This window comes from Carcharhinus amblyrhynchos, chromosome 22 (genome assembly GCF_965287045.1).
Source record: "Carcharhinus amblyrhynchos chromosome 22, sCarAmb.v2.hapA, whole genome shotgun sequence".
In the NCBI taxonomy this organism is placed as follows: domain Eukaryota; kingdom Metazoa; phylum Chordata; class Chondrichthyes; order Carcharhiniformes; family Carcharhinidae; genus Carcharhinus; species Carcharhinus amblyrhynchos.
Genome location: NC_137345.1, coordinates 8,935,570 through 8,956,106, shown reverse-complemented (window position 1 = coordinate 8,956,106; position 20,537 = coordinate 8,935,570). Strand labels below are relative to the sequence as shown.

The window sequence follows — 20,537 nt, the reverse complement described above, 5'->3', positions numbered from 1 at the left end:
ATCCGTGTGTAGTATCTGAATGATTGGTAACCACCAGGTTTGAACAACAACAAACTATCTATTATTGACAATACTGTGCCTTTAAGAAGTGTATTTGTGTCATATTTCTTATGATGGGGCTCTTTGTGTTTCAGCTCTGATTACGATGCTATTTGCCTACGCCCATTAGCTCACATGCCAAGCATGCAGAAGAATAATTGCTCCTAATTATTGGGGTGTTTGTTTTAATCTGCGTTAATGCAGTTTTGTTAATTTTAGGGTTGTCCCCTGGGGTTTTTAGGGTAGGGTTTAATTAGAATGATTGACAAGAGAAAGTCATATGGGGTGGAGCTCGGCTAACAGGGAGATAAGCAGGGTGACACAGTAGCACAGTGCTTAGCACTGCTGCTTCACAGCTCCAGGGATCCGGGTTCGATTCCCGGCTTGGGTCACTGTCTGCGTGGAGTTTGCATATTCTCCTTGTGTCTGCATGGGTTTCTTCTGGGTGCTCCGGTTTCCTCCCACAGTTCAAAGATGTGCGGGTTAGGTTGATTGGCCACGCTAAAAAAATTGCCTCTTAGAGTACTGAGATGCGTAGATCAGCGGGTAAATATGTAGGGATATCGGGGTAGGGCCTGGGTAGGATTGTGGTCAGTGCAGACTCGATAGCCAAATGGCATCTTTCCGCACTGTAGGATTTCTATGATTCTATGTTGCTGTTTGAAGTTGAAAGAGCCTTACAGTGCAAAAGGAGGCCATTCAGCCCATCAAGTCTGCACCTACAATAATCCAACCCAGGCCCTATCACATGACCCCATGCATTTACTTTAGCTAGTCTCCCTGACACTTAGGGTCAATTTAGCATGGCCAATCCGCCTAACCCACACATCTTTGGACTGTGGGAGGAAACCAGAGCACCTGAAGGAACCCCACACAGACATGGGAAGAACACACAACCTCCACGCAAAGTGACCCATGGCGGGAACTGAACCTGGGTCCCTGGCACTGTGAGGCAGCAGTGCTAACCACTGTGTCACCATGTCACCCCCCTCTCTCTCTCTCTGTGGAAACTAGTCTGGGAGCTGGTTTCCAGCTAGAGCTGGAAAACAGGTTTCCCTCTCTGGGGGTCAGCAAAAGGCAAGAGACGTTTTCTCTCTATTTCTCTGGAGTTCTGCTGTTTGAAGGCTGGTGCCTTTTGAAAGCCCTAACTTTATCTTCTAATGGCCCTTGTGCATTCCCATTTTCTAAATGGGGGAAGGCTTCGGAAATCTGAAGCACAAAGAAATTGGGAATCCTGGTTCAGGATTCTCTTACGGTTAACATGCAGGTTTAGTTGGCAGTTAGGAAGGCAAATTCAATGTTAGCATTTATTTCTAGAAGGCTAGAATAGAAGAGCAGGGGTGTATTGCTGAGGCTGGATAAGGCTCTGGTCAGACTCCATTTGGAATACTGAGAGTTTTGGGTCCCATCACCAAGGATGGATGTGCTGGCCTTCGAGGGAGTCCAGAGGAGGTTCACAAGAATGACCCCATGAATGAAGGGTTTGACAAATGAGGAGCAGTTGAGGAGACCGGGTCTATACTTGATGGAGTTTAGAAGGATGAAGGGCGAATCTAATTGGAAACTTACAGAATACTGAGAGGCCTAGATAGAATGGATGTGGAGAGGATGTTTCCACTCGTGGCAGAGACTAGAATTCAAGGGCACAACCTCAGAGCGAAGGGACGCTTCTTTGAAACTGAGATGAGGAGGAATTTCTTTACCCAGAGGGTGGTGAATCATTGCCACAGAGGGCTGTGGCAATCAGGTCATTGAGTGTCTTTAAGACAGAGATAAATAGGTTCAAAATCAATAAGGGGATCAAGGATTATGGGGAGAAGGCAGGAGAATGGGGATGGGAATCATGTCAGCCGTGATTGAACGGCAGAGCAGACTTGATGGGCCAAATGGCCTAATTGTGCTCCTATATCTCATGGTCTGTATATTCTAGATAATCCATCTCATTTGCTTGAAAGGGGAACTTTTCTCTTGAACCACACTCCAGCACTTTGGAATCTTTTTAACATAGTAGCTGAGTGATTGGCGACCACCAGGTTTGAACAACAAAAAGCTATTTATTCAAACACCTACACTTATATACAAAGTGCTAGGATATGCTCCCGACTTCTACAGCTCCAGGACCCATTCCGCCTGGGAAAGCCCGAACTCAGCTCCAGGATTCGCCCATGGTAACATTGTTCTGGTATCACAGACTTACCACCACTGCTATCCACGTGACTGTGATTTAACATGTCCCGTGCCAAAGAGAGAAGTAAGGGAGATGTGGTGCAAGAGCTGTGGTATTTGCCATGTGACCGCACAGCTCAAAGTTTATCCATCCAAGCCACAGATTCGCATGTAAAAAAAACATTCACCTGCTTCTTGTAATTTTAAATAATTATATTCCTGATTTGGTGAATTTCCGTCAGGAAAAATATACAAAAGTCTGAGGTCATGTACCAACCGACTCAAGAACAGCTTCTCCCCTGCTACTGTCAGACTTTTAAATGGACATACCTAGAATTGAGTTGATCTTTCTCTATGCCCTAGCTATATTCTGCACTCTCTCCTTCCCTTCTCTATGAATGGTATACTTTGTGTAGCATGCAAGAAACAATACTTTTCACTGCATATTCATACATTTGACAATAATAAATCAACTCAGATCAAATAATATTTAAACAGAAGGTTGTCCTGTCACCCAGAAATGACTGTTTGTTCTGGAGCTTTGGGGGGGAGATGATCTTTAACTATATAAAAAAACAAACATTTCCACTATAAGTGCAACGAGAGTTCTGAAGACCCAGGAACTCAAAGAGCCAAATATTTAATAACATGAGACACAGAGGGGAATTTTCTCATTCTGCAGTGGGTGAGAAAATGGGGAGGAAGCAAGGGCAGCTTCCTTCAGCATATTGTTAGCCAAAGAGTCAAAAATCAGTTAAGGGGCAGGTTCCACGATGGGCGCCCAATTTAAGGAATAGAAACCCCAACCACCACAGTGCAATCAGCATCTCTCCCCACCATCCCAATGGAAAACCCACCCACACAACCGAACACCCACCCACACAATACCCATCACCCCCCTCCCCACAATGGAACGCCCACCCACCCAACACCCGTCACCCCCTCTCTATAATGGAACACCCACCCAAACAGAATATCCACTCACACAATAGAACACACTCCCTAACTAGAATACCCATCACACCACCCCCCCCACAATACCCACCTCCTCCCCGCACAGAATGGAACACCCATCCAAACAATACCCTTCACCCCCAACCCCCCATAATAGAACACCCATCCAAACAATACCAACCACCCCTCCCTTCTCTTCTCTCCCCCCACCCCATGGAACACCACCCCCAGCAATGATCTGATAAGGGTGGGACATCTCTTCGAATTCCATCCAGTGCCTGGATGTTACTCATTCAGTGCAGGCCAGTGCCTCTGAAGCCTGCTAGACAGAGAATTCTGGCAATCGGCCAGAACCAAAATCATGACTGGAGTCTGTCACTTTGTCCGTTGGCCAGGCTGACAACAACCAACAATATAAAGCACTGTGAGAAAGCAAGCTTCCAAAACAGCCAGTGTAGACCATTCACCAGAAGCAACTAAAACCTTTCAGAACCAATTACAAAACTCTTGCTAAGATGGAGGCCTTTCCATCAGCTCAAAACATGTAAAGGTATTTGAAACAGTTGTAAAAGTGAGGCGGTATTTCAGAGCCACGGAAAGGAGTGTGACTGTGTTCAGCAATTCTCTCAAACCACCCAGTGCTGTTTGACACTTCAGTATTGGCAGAGCACTGCATGGAGGGAGGTGCCATCCTTTGACCGAGTCATTAAGGCAACAGCAACTGGTCGATGTCCAAGGTCACACATATTGGGCCAAGGGGGTGACGTAGAAACTAATTATAATCTCCAATCCACACAATGAGGAAAGGAAAAGCTCATCTCTATGAAGATTGCTGATACATAGTTCGTCAGGTTAATGATTAAGAGTAGCAATGGACTAGGTGATCTGCCAAGGTGTGGCAACATGAAGGAATACCGTATTAGGAATGGGGTTGTCACCATTCCAGGACTGCCCCAGAATATTCTGTTAGACACTGCTGCAAACAGCCAAACTCAAAAGCCAGGAGCTCAGTAAGATAAGCATTTTCTTCCTTCTATTATGATGTAATTATAGAAATATTGGAGGTGGAGACAAAGAAAAGGGCTTTGGCTCCATGGGCCAGATTTTAAAAATATCCTTTCATGAGATGAGAGGGTTGCCGGCTAGGCCCGTATTTGTTGCCCATCCCCAAATGCCCTCCACCTTCTTGAACCCGCCACCGCAGTCCATGAGGTGTAAGTACACCCAATGTGCTGTAAGGGAGGGATTTCCAGGATTTTGACCCAGTGACGGTGAAGCGACAGCCAATATATTTCCAAGTCAGGATGGTGTGTCACTTGGAGGGGAACTTCCAGGTGGTGGTGTTCCCATTTGTCTGCTGCCCTTGTCCTTTTAGGTTGTAGATATTGTGGGTCTGGATGGTGCTGGCAAAGAGAGTTGCTACAGGGCATCTTCTAGATGGTACACACTGCTACCAATCTGCATCAGCAGTGGAGGGAATGAATATGGGATGCTCATCAAGTGGGTTACTTTGTCCTGGGTGGTATTGAGCTTCTTGAGTGGCGTTGGAGCTGCACCCATCTAGACCAAGTTGAGAGTATTCCGTCACACTGCTGAGTTATGTCTTTTAGATGGTGGACAGGCTTTGGGGAGTCAGGAGGTAAGTTACTCACCAAAGTCTCTGACCTGCTGTTTAAATTTAAATTTGTTCATTGGACTGGGGGAATCACTGGCTGGCCAGCATTTATTGCCCATCCCTAGTTGCCCGAGGGCAGTTGAGAGTCAACCACACTGCTGTGAGTCTGGAGTCATGCATAGGCCAGACTAGGGAAGGAAATCTGCCATCCTTATCTGAAGGGACATTAGTGAACCAGATGGGTTTTTATGACAATCAGCAATGGTTTTTATCGTCATCGGTCAATTCTTAATTCCAGATATTTTTATTGAATTCAAGTTCCACCAACTGCTCAAATATTTAACTACACCTCTCGTTACCCTCTTGTTGTTCGGGAAAAGGTGATGCGAGGACAAAGGAGAGAGCGAGGAGCAGCTGGGGCAGGCTCGAAGGGCTGAATGGTCTATTCCTAGGTAAGTCTTTCTGCTCCTCTGACTGCAGTGTAGCAGGTGCTACTTACAAATTACAACCTCATTACCATTCACAGGCAAAGGGAAATCAGAGATCCAAAAGAAGTGAGCATTTCCTTATCTAGGTGTAATGTAATAGAGAGCCAAATGGTCACATGTTATGGTGTGTTATTCCAAGAATTGGTCCCGCCTTCAAAAAAAATTTCCTCCCCAAACATTAGCTCTTCCCTTCCCTTGCTTTGAGAAGTTCAGGCTTGCCGAGACTGAATCAGTCCAATGAGCGCAAACACGTTCTGTATTTCATTTCTTTGAATGTGGTGGGGAGCGGGAGACAGTGGAGGAGAATAAAAGCTCAACAAATGGCCACAGCTGTTACAAAGTCAATGGTTGACATAGATGCAAAGAACGTTTCACTCTGGAGTGCACTGATTGTCCCGATGCTTTTGGAAACAAAAATGAAAACAAAACTAAATTATAAGAGAAATTGAATCTTTTTCAGGAAATCCAATTTGCAATCCTTTGTTTAAGGCCTGTTTACCCCAACGGCCATTAAACAGCACTGCTAACAGATAACTCATTTTGTTATTCAACGAGAGGAGACCCCGCGCAGGTTAAGCTTATGGCACCTTCAAGATTGATAAACAGCTGGCGGGCCGCCCCAAGTCTCAGTGTCATGACATCCTTCGGCATAAATACATAACTCTAAGAATGAAAATGTCATGGCTGCATCACAATGCGGACAACACGGTGGCACAGTGGTTAGTCCTGCTGCCTCACAGCGTCAGGGACCCGGGTTCGAATCCCGGTTTGGGTCACTGTCTGTGTGGAGTTTTCACATTCTCCCTGTGTCCGTGTGGTTTTCCGCTGGGTGCTCCTGTTTCCTCCCACAGTCCAAAGATGTGTGGGTTAGGTGCTAAATTGACCCTAGTTTCGGGGGGGATTAGCAGGGTAAACATGTGGGGTTGCGGGATAGGGTGGGATTGTTGGCAGTTCAGGCTCGATGGGCCGAATGGACTCCTTCTGTACTGTGGGACCTATGATTCTATGAGCAACTTCCTATCAACAATTTGCAGCATCAATGCCTAGGCCTGCTTTTACAATGTGAACTGTCTATGTAAACGGTCACACTGTAATTACACCCTCCACCCTGGGTGGTGCTCTAATGCCTTTTGTGGTTGTCAGCTCCTCAGCCCAGAATGCAGAGTGCCTCCAATGCAACAACTCGCTTAACTGCTTCCCAAGTTACCACTTAACTGTAAATAATCTAAAATTATAAAGGAGGGACAGAATGTAGCTCTTCAAAATGGCAACTGAACTAAGTCCATGTGTCCTAGTCCTTTAATCCTATTTCACCCATTTAGTCTGGATTTCTTGGGTGCAACTCCATGGCAGATGGGCTAGGATTTAAAAGAAAAAGACACAAAACCTGTATACAGGTTTGCTGATGATGTCAAAGGGGGAATCACCAAGAATATCGGACTTTAACGGGCTTGTAAAATAAACAGATATATAGAAATATGAGCTCGTACGTTTTGAGAATGAGATAGAAGATGGAACATTCTTTAAGAATGGGATATTTGATGACTCTGTGCTTTCAACGAGGAAGTCAATGGTTGGAAAGTTTTGTAGATCAGGAGTCCAAACTGCATGCGCAGTTCAGGAAAAAAAAATAAATGGAAAAAAATTCATCCCTTAATTGATCTTCTAATCCAATCTGATGGCCATAATTAGTAATACCAATACCTCCGAAACTGTTTACGATTATAAATAATTGAAATGGAACTACTTAGTTTTAGTCCAAATCCTTGTAAGGCTTAGTCATCAGATGTAAGAAAAGATCTCCACATCTTTGTGGTTTCAAAAAAAATGAAGTTAAAATATAGTTTGAGAATAAATAGTTTGACCTTAAACTGCTTACTATTACTCATCTAAGATTATCAGCTAAGGACTTCATCAGAATTGCCCCTTGCTTGCCTCCCAAAAAAGATTGACTGTTCCTAATTCTCATCTCCTCCCAGTCTATCCGGACTACCAACACCAAATAAACCGCATTTACAAACACAATTTGGTCTTTTTTTGTTGGACTGTCCAAACACACCCCAACATTTCCACACAGTTCCTCACTAAAAGACAAGAGTAACTGTTCAGGGCTGTTGAGAGGACTAGAATGCAAAAGCAGGGATGTATTACTGAGGCTGTGGTCAAGCCAGTTTTGAAATATTGTGAGTAATTTTTGGTGTTGCATCTAAGGAAGAATGTGCTGGCTTTGGAGAGGGTCCAGAGGAGGCTCACAAGAAACTTCCCGGGAATGAAAGGCTTGATGTATGAGGAGTGTTTGAGGACTCTGGGTCTGTACTCGATGAGTTTAGAAGGAGGGGGGAGATCTCATTGAAATTTACAGAATGCTGAAAGACCTAGATAGAATGGGCATGGAGAAGATGTTCCCATTAGTAGGAGGAAAGATTAGTATCCAAGGGCACAGCCTCAGATTAAAGGACAACTCTTTAGAGCCAAGAGAAGGATGGATTTCTTCAGCTAGAGGGTGGTGAATCTTGTAATTCATTGCCACAGAAGAGGCCAGGTCATTGAGTGTATTTAAAACAGAGATAGATGAGTTCTTGATTGGTGAAGAGATCAAAGATTATGGGGAAAAGACAGAGAATGGGGTTCAGAAACATATCAGCCACGATCAAATGACAGAGTAGATACTGTGGAGTAAATGGCCTAATTCAGTTCCTATATTTTATAGTCTTATGTTGTCAGGTCAGGATCAGACTAACAGTAGCAGAAATGAAAGGGCAACAGCTCTCTGCATTGTCCACATGGCGCGAATGCAGGTATAGAGGCTACGTGATGAGTAAATGTTGGTACCTGAATAGAGTTGGTTCTCGTACATGCTGGGGGCCAAGTGCCATTCCGTGTATGAACTCGTAACAGAGACCATTCTGAAAAGTGCAATAGAGCTTCGGAGCACAGCCGTTGGCATGGAGGACGAGGAAGCTCTTCAGCTCATTGTCCCGATCCACAAATAGCTCAGTCTTGTTGCCATAAACTCTCACCAAGACCACATCTTCCATTCTGTTCTCCATGTAGCAGCCAACCAGTTTGTTTGTGATTCCTTCTGTAAATAACTGGAATAAACAGGAGTTTACCATTAGCCATGTATCTGGTGTAAAATTTGGCTGGCCGCGATCGCAGTTAGGTACCACAACCAAATGTTAATTACCAGTCCAGAATCATAGAATCCCTACTGCGCAGGAGGTGGCCATTCGGCCCATTAATCCTGCACTGACAACAATCCCACACAGGCCCTATCCCTTTAACTCCATGTATTTACACTGCTAATGCCCCTGACACTAAGGGGCAACTCAGCATGACTAATCCACCTAACCCTCACATCTTTCGAGTGCGGGAGGAAACCGAAGCATCCAGAGGAAACCGAGTCCTGCATCAGCAATATTAACTGTGCTTCTTACATCTCGATTTGTCTCATATTGTTTGCAGTACATGTTTGTCACCAGGCACCGCACACTGTTTGGAAGCCAACTTTCACCTTCCCAACATTCCTGCTCCACCCACATTCTCCTCAGTGAAGCCTCACTCCCACCTCTGTTTACCTTTTGAGTGTTCACTGCACAGACACTAACCCACTTCACTCTGATTCCCCCTCCAGAAAATGGGTCATCCAGATCCAGATGGATTTTAAGGAGAGGCAGGCCAGGCATCTAAACCTCAAAGCACAAGAGTGACTAAATATTTATTTACTGATAGGATGACTAATTTGACATCCTTCCCTCCTCCACATTCAGTACATTCACAAACCCTCCAAAGATGTGTGGGTTAGGTTGATTGGCCATGGTAAATTGCCCCTTTAGTGTCAGAGGGATTAGCAAGATAAATACATGGGGTTACAGGGATAGGGCCTGGGTGGGATTGTTGTCGATGCAGGCTTGATGGGCTGAATGGCCTCCTTCTGCACTGTATTTGGCCACTCACTCAACATATCTAAATCAAATTGCAGGATCGAAAACATCCTCCTCACCACTCTCATTACCAAGTTCTATGCCACCATCAAACTTGGGAAAACAACATTTGATTCCCTCATGCAAATCACTGATTTATGTTGTGAATAGCTGAAGCCTAATCACTGATCCCTACGTGATCCCACTAGTCACCGCCTGCCACATTCACTCCAGCCCCACGTCCTTCAATCTCAAGTGGAATTTTCCCAAAATCTGGCAACGTAAGCTTCAGACAGAAAACCAGCGTGTGTCACGCCAGGTACACAGCCGAGTTTTCACTCCACATTTTCTGGCACTTGGTGCGCAGAGAATCTGTGGGGGTGGTTGTGCTGTCACTCTGCAGGACGGGGCCTGATAGAATCAACTCCATAGAACTCAAGGCACCATCTTCAAAGGAAACCCCATCTGTGAGGAAAATAAGCTCCTTTCTGCTCTGCCAATCATTGGGGCAACGCTCCCCTACCACACATGTACTGGGGCTCTCACCCCTACCCTCCCTCCCCACCAATCACACATCAGGGGGATCTCTCTCCAATGATGCTCCGCAGAGAGCCTGCCTGATGGGCACTGCCAGCTGCTAAGAGGCCAGGGCAAGTGGCAACTACTCTAACTATAGCTGTATGGGTGACACGGTTGTTAGCACTGCTGACTCACAGCATCAGAGACCCCGGGTTCAATTCCTGGCTTGGGTCACTGTCTGATGAGAGTCTGCATGTTCTGCCCGTGTCTGCGTGGGTTTCTTCCAGGTGCTCTGGTTTCCTCCTACAGTCCGAAAGATGTGTTGGTTAGGCGCATTGGCCATGCTAAGTTCTCCCTCAGTGTACCCGAAACAGGTGGCGGAGTGTAGCCACTAGGGGATTTTCACAGTAACTTCATTGCAGTGTTAATGTAAGCTTTACTTGCGACACTAATAAATAAACTTTATTCTGCCAATTACATCCTCAAAAAAACCCCAGTTGGTTTTTCAATCATGATTTCCATTTCATAAATCTGCGTTGACTTTGCCTAATCCTGTTAATATTTTCTAAGTGTCCTGTTATCACATCCCCAACTCTCCATTGATGACCCTCCAGGAATTTTGCCTGGAAACTCCAAAAATTGCAGATTAATCTCCAGGACACTGCTATAACAACACGGGGGAGGGGAAAATAGCAGTGATTAACAAAACTGTTTCTCCAATTATCTTTGGATTTTAATTATAATCTTCTGTTACGAAGAAATGTCAGATTAAGACCAGGATGGAAGCCTTATCTTGTCAGCTTGGATCTTGTTTGTCTCTCTTGTGGGGACCACAAATTGGATTCAATAGGAATTTGAATTTGGTTTTGGTGGCAAGCAAGGAATGGACTTGGGTTTAACTGAACTACTCTGAGCATTAACTTTAGAAAATAGAGCCAAAGTTAAACATTTGTTTTATTAGTCACAAGTAGGCTTACATTAACACTGCAATGAAGTTATGTGAAAACCCTCTGTTGCCACACTCCAGTGCCTGTTTGGGAACAACGAAAGAGAATTTAACCATAGAAACCCTACAGTGCAGAAAGAGGCCATTTGGCCCATCAAGTCTGCGCAGACAACAATCCCTCCCAGGCCCTATCCCCATTTTTACCCACTAATCTCTCTAACCTATGCATCCCAGGACACTAAGGGACAATTTAGCTTGGCCAATCCACCTAACCCACACATCTTTGGACTGTGGGAGGAAACCAGAGCACCTGGAGGAAACCCACACAGAGAATGTGCAAACTCCGCACAGACAGCGACCCGAGCTTGGAATCGAACCCAGGTCCCTGGAGCTGTGAGGCAGCAGTGCTAACCACTGTGCTACCATGCCGCTAATAAGCATGGACAATGCACCTAATCAGCACGTCTTTTGGACTGTGGGAGGAAACCGGAGCAAACGTACGCAGACATGGGGAGAACATGCAAACTTCACGCAGATGGTGTCCTGAGGTCGGAATCAAACCCGGGTCCCTGGTGCTGTGGGGCAGTAGTGCCAACCATTGTGCTACCATGCCGAGTAAAGCAATAAAGAATGTGAGTTGCAGGCGGGGAAAAGCCGATTTATGGACAGTCTCTTCTGTTTTCCATTGGCCGAGGGAAGGTAGTCTATTTGCAGGATTGACCAATACAGTGAGAGAGGTCACGCTTCATCAATGATACCTCTGGGAGGACAGCCAACCAGACTTAACAACTCTGCAGCCAGCCAGGGGAGGATCAATGATGCCCTGCTGATGTCAACGACATCCAGAGAGCAGTTAATGAAGAAAAAAATACCCTAATTCTGATGGGGCTTTTGACTAAAAATATTTATAATCTATAAATATCATCCCATCATAATGTAAACAGACTAATAAAAGTGAAGGAAGATTACAATTATGGTGTGACTTCTGTAAATAAACACTGTCTGTTTTACAGCTGGTAATTATTCTCAACTGAACACATGCATCGCCCATCTGACTTACGCATTAGCCTCGCACCATCAAATTAAAGTTCTATACCTACTCCCAGCATACTGAAGAGAAGGATGGGGAGTGGGAGGGAGGAAGGGACAGGGAGAAAGGGAGGGAGGAAGGGACGGGGAGAAAGGGAGTGGGAGGGAGGGAAGGAGGGGGAGGCAGACTCCCAGCTATGATAAGAATGCAGATGGGATACTCGCCTTTATTAGCTGACGCTTACAATACAACAGCAGTGACACCATGATGGAACTGTATAAAATGCTGGTCAAGCCACAACTGAAGTACTGTGTGCAGCTCTGGTCACCACATTATAGGAAGTACGTGATTGCGCTAGAGCAAGTGCAGAGAAGATTCACCAAGATGCTGCTTGGGCTAGCAGGAAAACTTGGATAGGCTATATTCTGTCTTCCTCAGAAAGGACAGCAAAGGTTGAGAGGGGCTGATAGAGGTGGAGAAGATTATGAGTGGCATAGATAGGGTGGATAGGAAGGAGCTTTTCCCCTTAGCAGAGTGGTCAATAACCAAAGGATAGCAGGACTCAGGAACTGTCTGCCTGAAAGAAACTGCCATAACACTTAAGGAGTATTTAGATAGTCACTTGCGCTGCTGTAACCTCCAGGCCTGTAGTCCAAGTGCTGGAAATTGGGATTAGTACAGTCAGATCTTTGTTGACTGGCATGGACATGAAGGGCTGAATGGCCTCCCCTTCTGTACTGTAAATATCTAGGAATCTGTGAATCCATGGTAACATTTTGCTGTTATTCTCCTCAGGACAAGAAGAGTTCACACAGTGTGGGGGAGCTTTGTTACTTTTAACAAGATCCTTATAAGCATGTCCAGAGTTGCTTTATAGAAAGTTGGTGGGGTGGGGTGGGTGGAGTGGTGCGGGGTAGGGGTGGAGAAGGTTGATAAACAAAGGGAATTACTTCATAAGATACAGAAGCAGAATTAGGCAATTTGGCCCATCAAGTCCACTCCGCCATTCGATCATGGCTGATATGCTCCTCATCCCCATTTTCCTGCCTTCTCCCCATAACCCTTCAACCCATTACCATTTAAAAATTTGTCTAACTCCTTCTTAAATTTACTCAGTGTCCCAGCATCCACTGCATATTTGCTTAGTGAATTCCACAGATTCACAACCCTTTGGGAGAACTAGTTTCTCCTCAACTCTGTTTTAAATTTGCTCCCGTTTATACTAAGACAATGACCCCTCGTCATAGAATTGATGGAGAAAAACTATATCATCTGACAGGGAGCCTCGAACTTGAGAGCATAACCTTAAAATTAAAGTGATAGCTGTAAATACTTCTTGACACACAAGGTGGTGAAAATCTTAACACAGAATTTGAAGCAGGAGGCGGCGCTTTGAACCTGCTCTATCATTCATGGTTGGCACTCATGCCTCACAGTGCCAGGACTCCAGTTCAATTCTTGGCTTGGGTCTCTGTCTGTGTGAAATCTCCATATTCTCCCCATGTCTGCATGGGTTTCCTCCGGGAGCTCTGGTTTCCTCCCACAGGCAATAGATGTGCGGGTTAGGGGGATTGGCCATGCTAAATTGCTCCTCAGTCTCAGGGAGACTAGCTAGTGTAAATGCATGGGATTATAGGGATAGGGCCCTGGGTGGAATTGTGGTCAGTGCAGACTCGATGGGATGAATGGCCTGCTTCTGCACTGTAGGATTCCATGATTATGATCATGACTGATCACCCAACTCAATAGCCTGATCCCACCCTTCCTTTGATCCCCTTCACCGTGGGATAACTGCTTCTTGAAAATTCCACAGGTTTACCACTCTCTGGGCAAAAAAGTTTCTCATCTCAGACCTATATGTTTTAGCCCATATCCTTAGACTATGACCCCTGTTTCTAGACACCCCCACCATTGGGAACATCCTTCCTGCATCCAGCCTGTCTAATCCTCTTAAAATTTTATAAGTTTCTACGAGATTTCCCCTCAATCTTTCCTCATGTTATTCCTGCCATCCCAGGAAGCAGCCTGGTAAACTTTCTCTGCACTCCCTCTATAGCAAGAGCATCCTTCCTCAGAAAAGATGACCCAAACTGCGCACAATATTCCAGGTATGGCCTCACCAAGGCCCTGTATAATTATATCAAGACAGACCTTCTTTCTCCGGTGCTGAATTTTGTTTATTTGTTCATGGGATATTAGCGTCACTGGTTGAGGCAGCATTTATTGCCCATCCCTGAGGGCAACTTAGAGTCAATTAAATTGCGGTGGGTCTGGAATCACATGTAGTCCAGACTAGGCAAAGGCAACAGAGTTCCCTCCCTAGAGGATATTAGCGAACCAGATGGTTTTTTTCACTATCAACAATGATTTCATGGACATCATTAGACTCTTAATTTCAGATTTTTACTTAATTCAAATTTTACAATCTGCCATGGTGGGATTCGAACCTGGGTCCGCAGAGCATTACCTCGGGTCTCTGGATTACTAGTGCAGCTACAATACCACTACACCACTGTCTCCCCTTTAATCACCTAGCTATGAAGGCCAACATATTATCTGCCTTCTTTACCGCTTGCTGCACCTGCATGCTTACCTTCAGTACAAGGACATCCAGCTCTTGTTGCACATTCCCCCCTCAAATTATAATTCTCTCCCCTGTTAAGGCTGGAGGGTGAGTAGAAAATTCCAAAATGGAAATCAATGGATTATTGTAGGGCAATGATATTAAGGATGATGAACCGAATGTGGGTAGATGGTATTAGGATAGAGATCAGCCACGGTCTGGTGAAATTGCAAAGCTGTCTGGATGGATGAATGACCTATCTTTGTTCCTGTATCTACTTGATCAGATAGACCAGTGGCTCAAACTCTAGGCTATTAAGCCACAGACGTTGCAGTGATATTATGCCTCATCTCATTTTGCCATTGAATTTATTTGTAATTTGATTTTAGTCAGAGGGGAGATTCACCAAGAGCAATGAAAGTGAGCCTGGCATTTTGGAATCTTGGTGCTCAGAGTTCAAGTGGGAGGCAGACAACAGCTCCAACACCTGAATATTCTCCAAAGAAAAGGAGGGCCAATGTTATTCAAATTACCATAGTTACTATTTGCACAAGAATTAAAAGAGACAAAGACTGGCTCACTTAGAAACTTCATGTTCTTCACTTTTTGGCAGCTTCATCATGTTCAATGATTTGACAAATATTATCTATGGACATTTCCAAGGGGAAAATGCAGCAATGATGTATTTTTATCTTTTTGGACCATTCCCAATAATTGCTAGCAAGGTCATCCATCTGCTTCCACCATGGCCCAGACTCAGATTCCGCCACCTTCTCACCAGGCTCTACGCCCCACTTGACAAACTCTCAACTTCTCCAAGACACATCCTGACCCAAGTCAAGCCTTCTATCCCAGCATTTACCCTCCATATTCACCAATGTAGAGAACTGAAAACGCTTACATCTTTTAAAAATAATTGTTCTCAGTATTCGAGCACTGCCACCATCTCTCATTACGTGGGAAACCAGTGGTGGGCCTCAACTATGAGCCAAACATTTCAGAGAGGCAGTCAAATCTCAACCATGTTGATGTGGGACTGGAGTCACATACAGACTCGATAAGGACAGTAAATACAAGGATAATACTAAAGGACAATGGTGGACTGGTTTGGGTTTAATAATCCCCTCCACACCCCCTATTTTTAAGTTTTTTGAAAAAGCTTATTAGTGTCACAAATAGGCTTACATTAACACTACAGTGAAGGTGCTGCGAAAGCCCCATAGCCTGTTCAGATACATTGAGGGAGAATTTAGCATGGCCAATTCACCTAACCAGCAAGTCTTTCAGGCTGTGGGAGGAAACCAGAGCACCAGGAGGATGCCCACACAGACACGGGGAGAATTTGCAAACTCCACACAGACAGTGACCCAAGCTGAGAATTGAACTAGGGTCCCTGGTGCTGTGAGACAACAATGCTAACCATTGTGCCACTATGCCACCTTCCAATCTGTCTCCGATTTCCTCCAGTCTTACATCCCAGCCTGCCTCCTACAACTTGCACTACAATTCCAGATCTGATAAAGCCTTCAACAATATTGTTGTTATGACTGGGAAGTAAGAACATAAGGAGCAAGAATAGTGTGACAAAGGTTTTAGAGACTTAAAATCTGCTCCAAAGGTTCTAAATTTATCATACACATGGCCCAAAAACATGATAAATTCAGACTGCCATTACTATAATATTGACTGATTCGCAGAATTGGATAAGATATCTGTTATTGGATCCTCTGGAACATATCTCCTCAGACCCAACTGACTGTTGCGGTAACTAAACCTTCCTGGTTACAAGAATCGAGATCAAGGAGTTTCCAATTAAGCGAAACAATTTCATTTCAGGGTCTCCTAGTAGCTAAAGGAGAATGCAAAGTACCTTGTCCAGTCTAGATATTTATCCTGGCACTATGACCTGCTGTGTGCCAGATCTGGCCCACATTTAGAAGAATCATAAATTCTCTATAGTAGACCCTTTGACCCTGCACTGGCAACAATCCCACCCAAACCCTATCCCTGTAACCCCACCAAGGCACTCTACTAATCCCCCTGACACTAAGGGTCAATTTAACATGGCCAATTCACTTAACCTGCACATCTCTGGAGTGTGGGAGGAAACTGGAGCACCTGGAGAAAACCCACACAGACACGGGGAGAACGTGCAAACTCCACACAGACAGTGACCCAGTGACTTGAACCCGAGCCCTTGGTGCTGTGAGGCAGCAGTGCTAACTACTGTGCCACCATGCCACCTATGTGGCCAATCCACCTAACTTGCACATCTTTGGACTGTGGGAGGAAACTGGAGTACTTGAAGGAAACCCACGCAGACACGGGAGGGAATGTGCAGGCTCCGCACAGACAGTGATCCGAGGCTGGAATTGAACCTGAGTCCCTGGTGCTGTGAGGCAGCAGTGCTTACCACTGCGCCACCCATTTCCCATCATTCTGCAGGGAGCTCAGTTCCCAGCCTGGGTGAGGACAGGACAGCGAGCAAGGGAACCAGTTCAAGTGAATCAATATTTTACTGATTAAAATTCTAAGTGGATTTCCAATTAGCAATGAAAAGAGGAATCCTGTCAGCCAATTTACATTTTAGAACAGGCAGGAATGGAGGTGATGTTGTTGAAGAACATTGACCCCTTGAGTGTGTTTAAGATGTGAATCAGCTGTATTGTTGAATGTATATTCAGAGAGTTATTCTAGGCATTACAATAACACACATGCAACTCATTAGCCAGCGTAAATCATACCTACACCCTATTCCAAGCAGGTGGCAAATCCACTGCATTATTGTAAAGTATTGGTCAAGGAAGGTCTTTGCATTTTATCCATGTGCTGCAGATCATAGAATCCTACAGTGCAGAAGGAGGCCATTCAGCCCATCGATTCTGTACCGACTACAATCCCATCCAAGGCCTATCGCCATAATCCCATGTATTTATCCTAGCCAGTCCCGCATCTTCCTTTCAGAAGCATTGGAACACAGTTACTGGGATATAAAACTGAAGGAGACAGTGGATTCACCTCATTCACCTGCCAACACTGAAGGTGCAGTGGATGTCTTGGAGGTTAGATTCTGTCAGAAACGGTGATAAAACTCCAAAAGTAATTTGTTCACATTAAATATCTGTTCCAAAGGATGGCACGGCGCACAGTGGTTAACACTGCTGTCTCTCAGCGCCAGGGAGCTGGGTTCAGTTCCTGGTTTGAGTCGCTGTCCGTGTGGAGTTTGCACGTTCTCCCCATGTCTACATGGGTTACCTCCGGAGCTCCGGTTTCCTCTCACAGTCCAAAAGACGTGCTGGTTAGGGAGCATTGGCCGTGCTAAATTCTGCCTCAGTGTACCTGAAGAGGCGCCAGTGTGTGGCGACAGGGGGAATTTTCACAGTAACTTCATTGTGGTGTTAATGTAAGCCTATTTGTGACATTAGCAAAAACAAAAAGAAAATGCTCTTTAGCTTATTTCTGTAAACTGTTCTATTATTGTTCAAACAAATATTTACAAATGAAACTCTCATAAGGGAAAAAGACAAGTTGGTCTAGTACATCACAGTGAGCAGAGAATCTGGACTAGTACTTCCCTGTAACACACCTACCCAGCTGCAACCAGGAAATCTTCTGGAAGACACAAATAAAAAGAACCAGAGTCAATAAGGAAAAAGAAATCAAGGACAATTCCTTTTCAACCCTCTCAGGTAACCAAGTCCAGTCCAGGAGACCAAATAGAATCATAGAATCCCTACAGTGTAGAAGGAGATTATTCAGTCCATCAAACCCACACTGACTCTCAAACAGAGCATCTTAACCAGGCCCTATCCCCGTAACCCCCACGTATTTACCCTGTTAATCCCCCTACTCATCTTTAGACACTAAGGGGCAATTTAGCATGGCCAATCAACCTAACCCGCACACCTTTGGGCTGTGGGAGGAAACAGGACCACCCGAAGGAAACCCACACAGACACAAGGAGAAAGTGCAAACACCACACAGACAGTGAAGGCTGGAATCGAACTTGGGTCCCTGGCTTTGTGGGGCAGCAGTGCTGACCACTGTGCCACCGTGCTGCCTATGTGCTATCCATAAAGACACTTACCTCCTTGACGATGCAATGTCTGCCCCTATGAATAACTGGTCCAGCTCCTTCTTGAAGCTGGTGCAGAGCGTGTGTAACCACCACAACAGCACATTTCACATGTTTTACTGGGAGAGACTGCTGTATACAGAAGCCTGCCAAGGTACAAGTCTAGAATAGTCTTATCCCACAGACAATGTTGGCAGAGTTTAAAACTAGCCAGATGTGTGTATTTCTACAGCAAACCCAAAGAAAATATTATAAATATTCTCCAACCGTGGGGTTTGGCTTCTAATTTGCTTTCTGCAAATTGTTCTGCTGTATTGTGCTGACTGGAAATCTTTCTGTAGGCTCCTTCTCTGCACACAACAGCTCAAGTAGCAATCCACCCCCACCAGATAATTTTCCTTTACTCTGACACGCTGCTGTGATTCCTTCTCTGTATAGCGCCTCCAATTTTGACACTAGCATTACCGAAAATGTATTTGACTCAACACAGTTACAACTCTCACCAACTTTTACAGATATACTATATAAAGCATCCTTTCTGGTTGTATCGCATCTTGGTGTGGCTCCTGCTCTGCCCAAGACCGCAAGAAACCTCAAAAGGTCATGAATGTAGCCCAATCCATCACGCAAACCAGCCTCCCCTTCACTGACTCCGTCTGCACTTCCCGCTGCCTCGCAAGAGCAGCCAAGCACCTCAGATATACTGTCTTCTACCTTCTTTCGTCGGGAAAAAGATACAAAGTCTGAAGCCACATACCAACTGACTCAAGAACAGCTTCTTCTCTGCTGCCATCAGACTTTTGAATGGACTTACCTTGCTTTAAGTTAATCTTTCTCTACACCCTAGCTCTGACTGTAACACTACATTCTGCACTCTCTCCTTTCCTTCCTTTTTCACAGTATGCTTTGTCTGTATAGCATGCAAGAAACAATGCTTTTCACTGTGTACTAAGACATGCAACAATAATAAATCAAATCAAATCACTTACTAAATTTACAATGAAGATTCAGGCTTATGTGTTGCAAAGTTACCATTAAATTTACAACATTGGTTAGTGATTCAGAGCAGGAACCTGGCCTCTGTTCTTACCTGATGGCACCAATAGCCAATATTAGGATTGCAATTCAACATAGTGGCACAGTGGGTAGCATTGCTGCCTCACAGTGCCAGGGAACCCAGGTTCGATTCCAGCCTCGGATCACTGTCTGTCTGTACATTCATACCACGTCTGCGTGGGTTTCCTCCGAGTGCTCTCCAAAGATGTGCAAGTTGGGTTGATTGGTCATGCTAAATGGTCCCTTAGTGTCAGGGGAAGTAGCAGGGTAAATAGATGGGGTTACGGGGATAGGGCCTGGGTGGGATTGTTGCCAGTGCAGGCCTGATGGACCGAATGGCCTCCTTCTGCACTGTAGGGATTATATGATTCACTATTCCCAGCCAGAATGGAGATGACTCTCCATCAATCATGCCTCCAGGCCATATTGCTGTAAATGAAGGGATTAGTGCTCTGCATTTAGCTTCTATGTAACTCTTCCACACCTACTGCATTTTTCTGCAGGAATTTTCCTGCTTTTGCTGGAAGACGGTTTCAGTAACGAGCTGCTTGCTGCAGTTCGTAGAGATTCTGTTTCAAACAGATCGGAGAATGCTTGCCATAGTGTACTGATACAGATTCTGCTGAGTAAACAAACTGCTGGCTGGACAATACACTGCCTGTTGCGAATCCTGCTGCAAATTCCACCCTGCCTCCAGCACGCTGGCTCACATCAGCGAACACTCTGCACACTGGGATCGTGACACTAATACTGAAAATCTCACTTACAGCTCATGAAGATAGCAAATGCAGAATTAATACAGCTTACACTGACATGGAAGGAAATAGTGCATTGTTCAAGCAGTGCTTGAACTTTGCTCCACATCTAGCGGTGTAGCTGACTGCGTGCTGATGGAAGATGTGAAAAGTAGCAACATGTCTCAGATGGTACACACCCTTGGAACAGCCAATACTCTATCTAATTACAATATATTCACTATGGTCATGACAGGCTATTTAGCTGCTCATCTGGGCCTCTCTCTTTATGGCCTTTGTTGAATGGGGCGGCACGGTGGCTAGCACTGCTGCCTCACAATGCCAGAGACCCAGGTTCAATTCCTGGCTTGGGTTACTGTCTGTGTGGAGTCTGCACAGTCTCTTTTGCGATGTTGACTAAGGGATAAA

General features: G+C 45.1%; 1 protein-coding gene across 2 annotated transcripts in view; it reads right to left on the bottom strand.

Annotated features, from left to right (window-relative positions):
* The window catches only part of LOC145356866 (ethanolamine kinase 1-like), a 60,326-nt gene that overhangs the window by 33,593 nt on the left and 6,196 nt on the right, over positions 1-20,537 (bottom strand). The window contains exons 2-3 of one of the 2 annotated variants that reach the window (XM_080209825.1): positions 17,834-17,855; positions 8,095-8,354 (exon numbers count right to left, since the gene is read on the bottom strand). In XM_080209825.1, the coding sequence (XP_080065951.1) occupies positions 8,095-8,312 (218 nt within the window). In that variant the 5' untranslated portion in view covers positions 8,313-8,354; positions 17,834-17,855. The remainder of the gene's footprint in view (positions 1-8,094; positions 8,355-17,833; positions 17,856-20,537) is intronic. The other variant, XM_080209824.1, reaches the window with a different exon arrangement.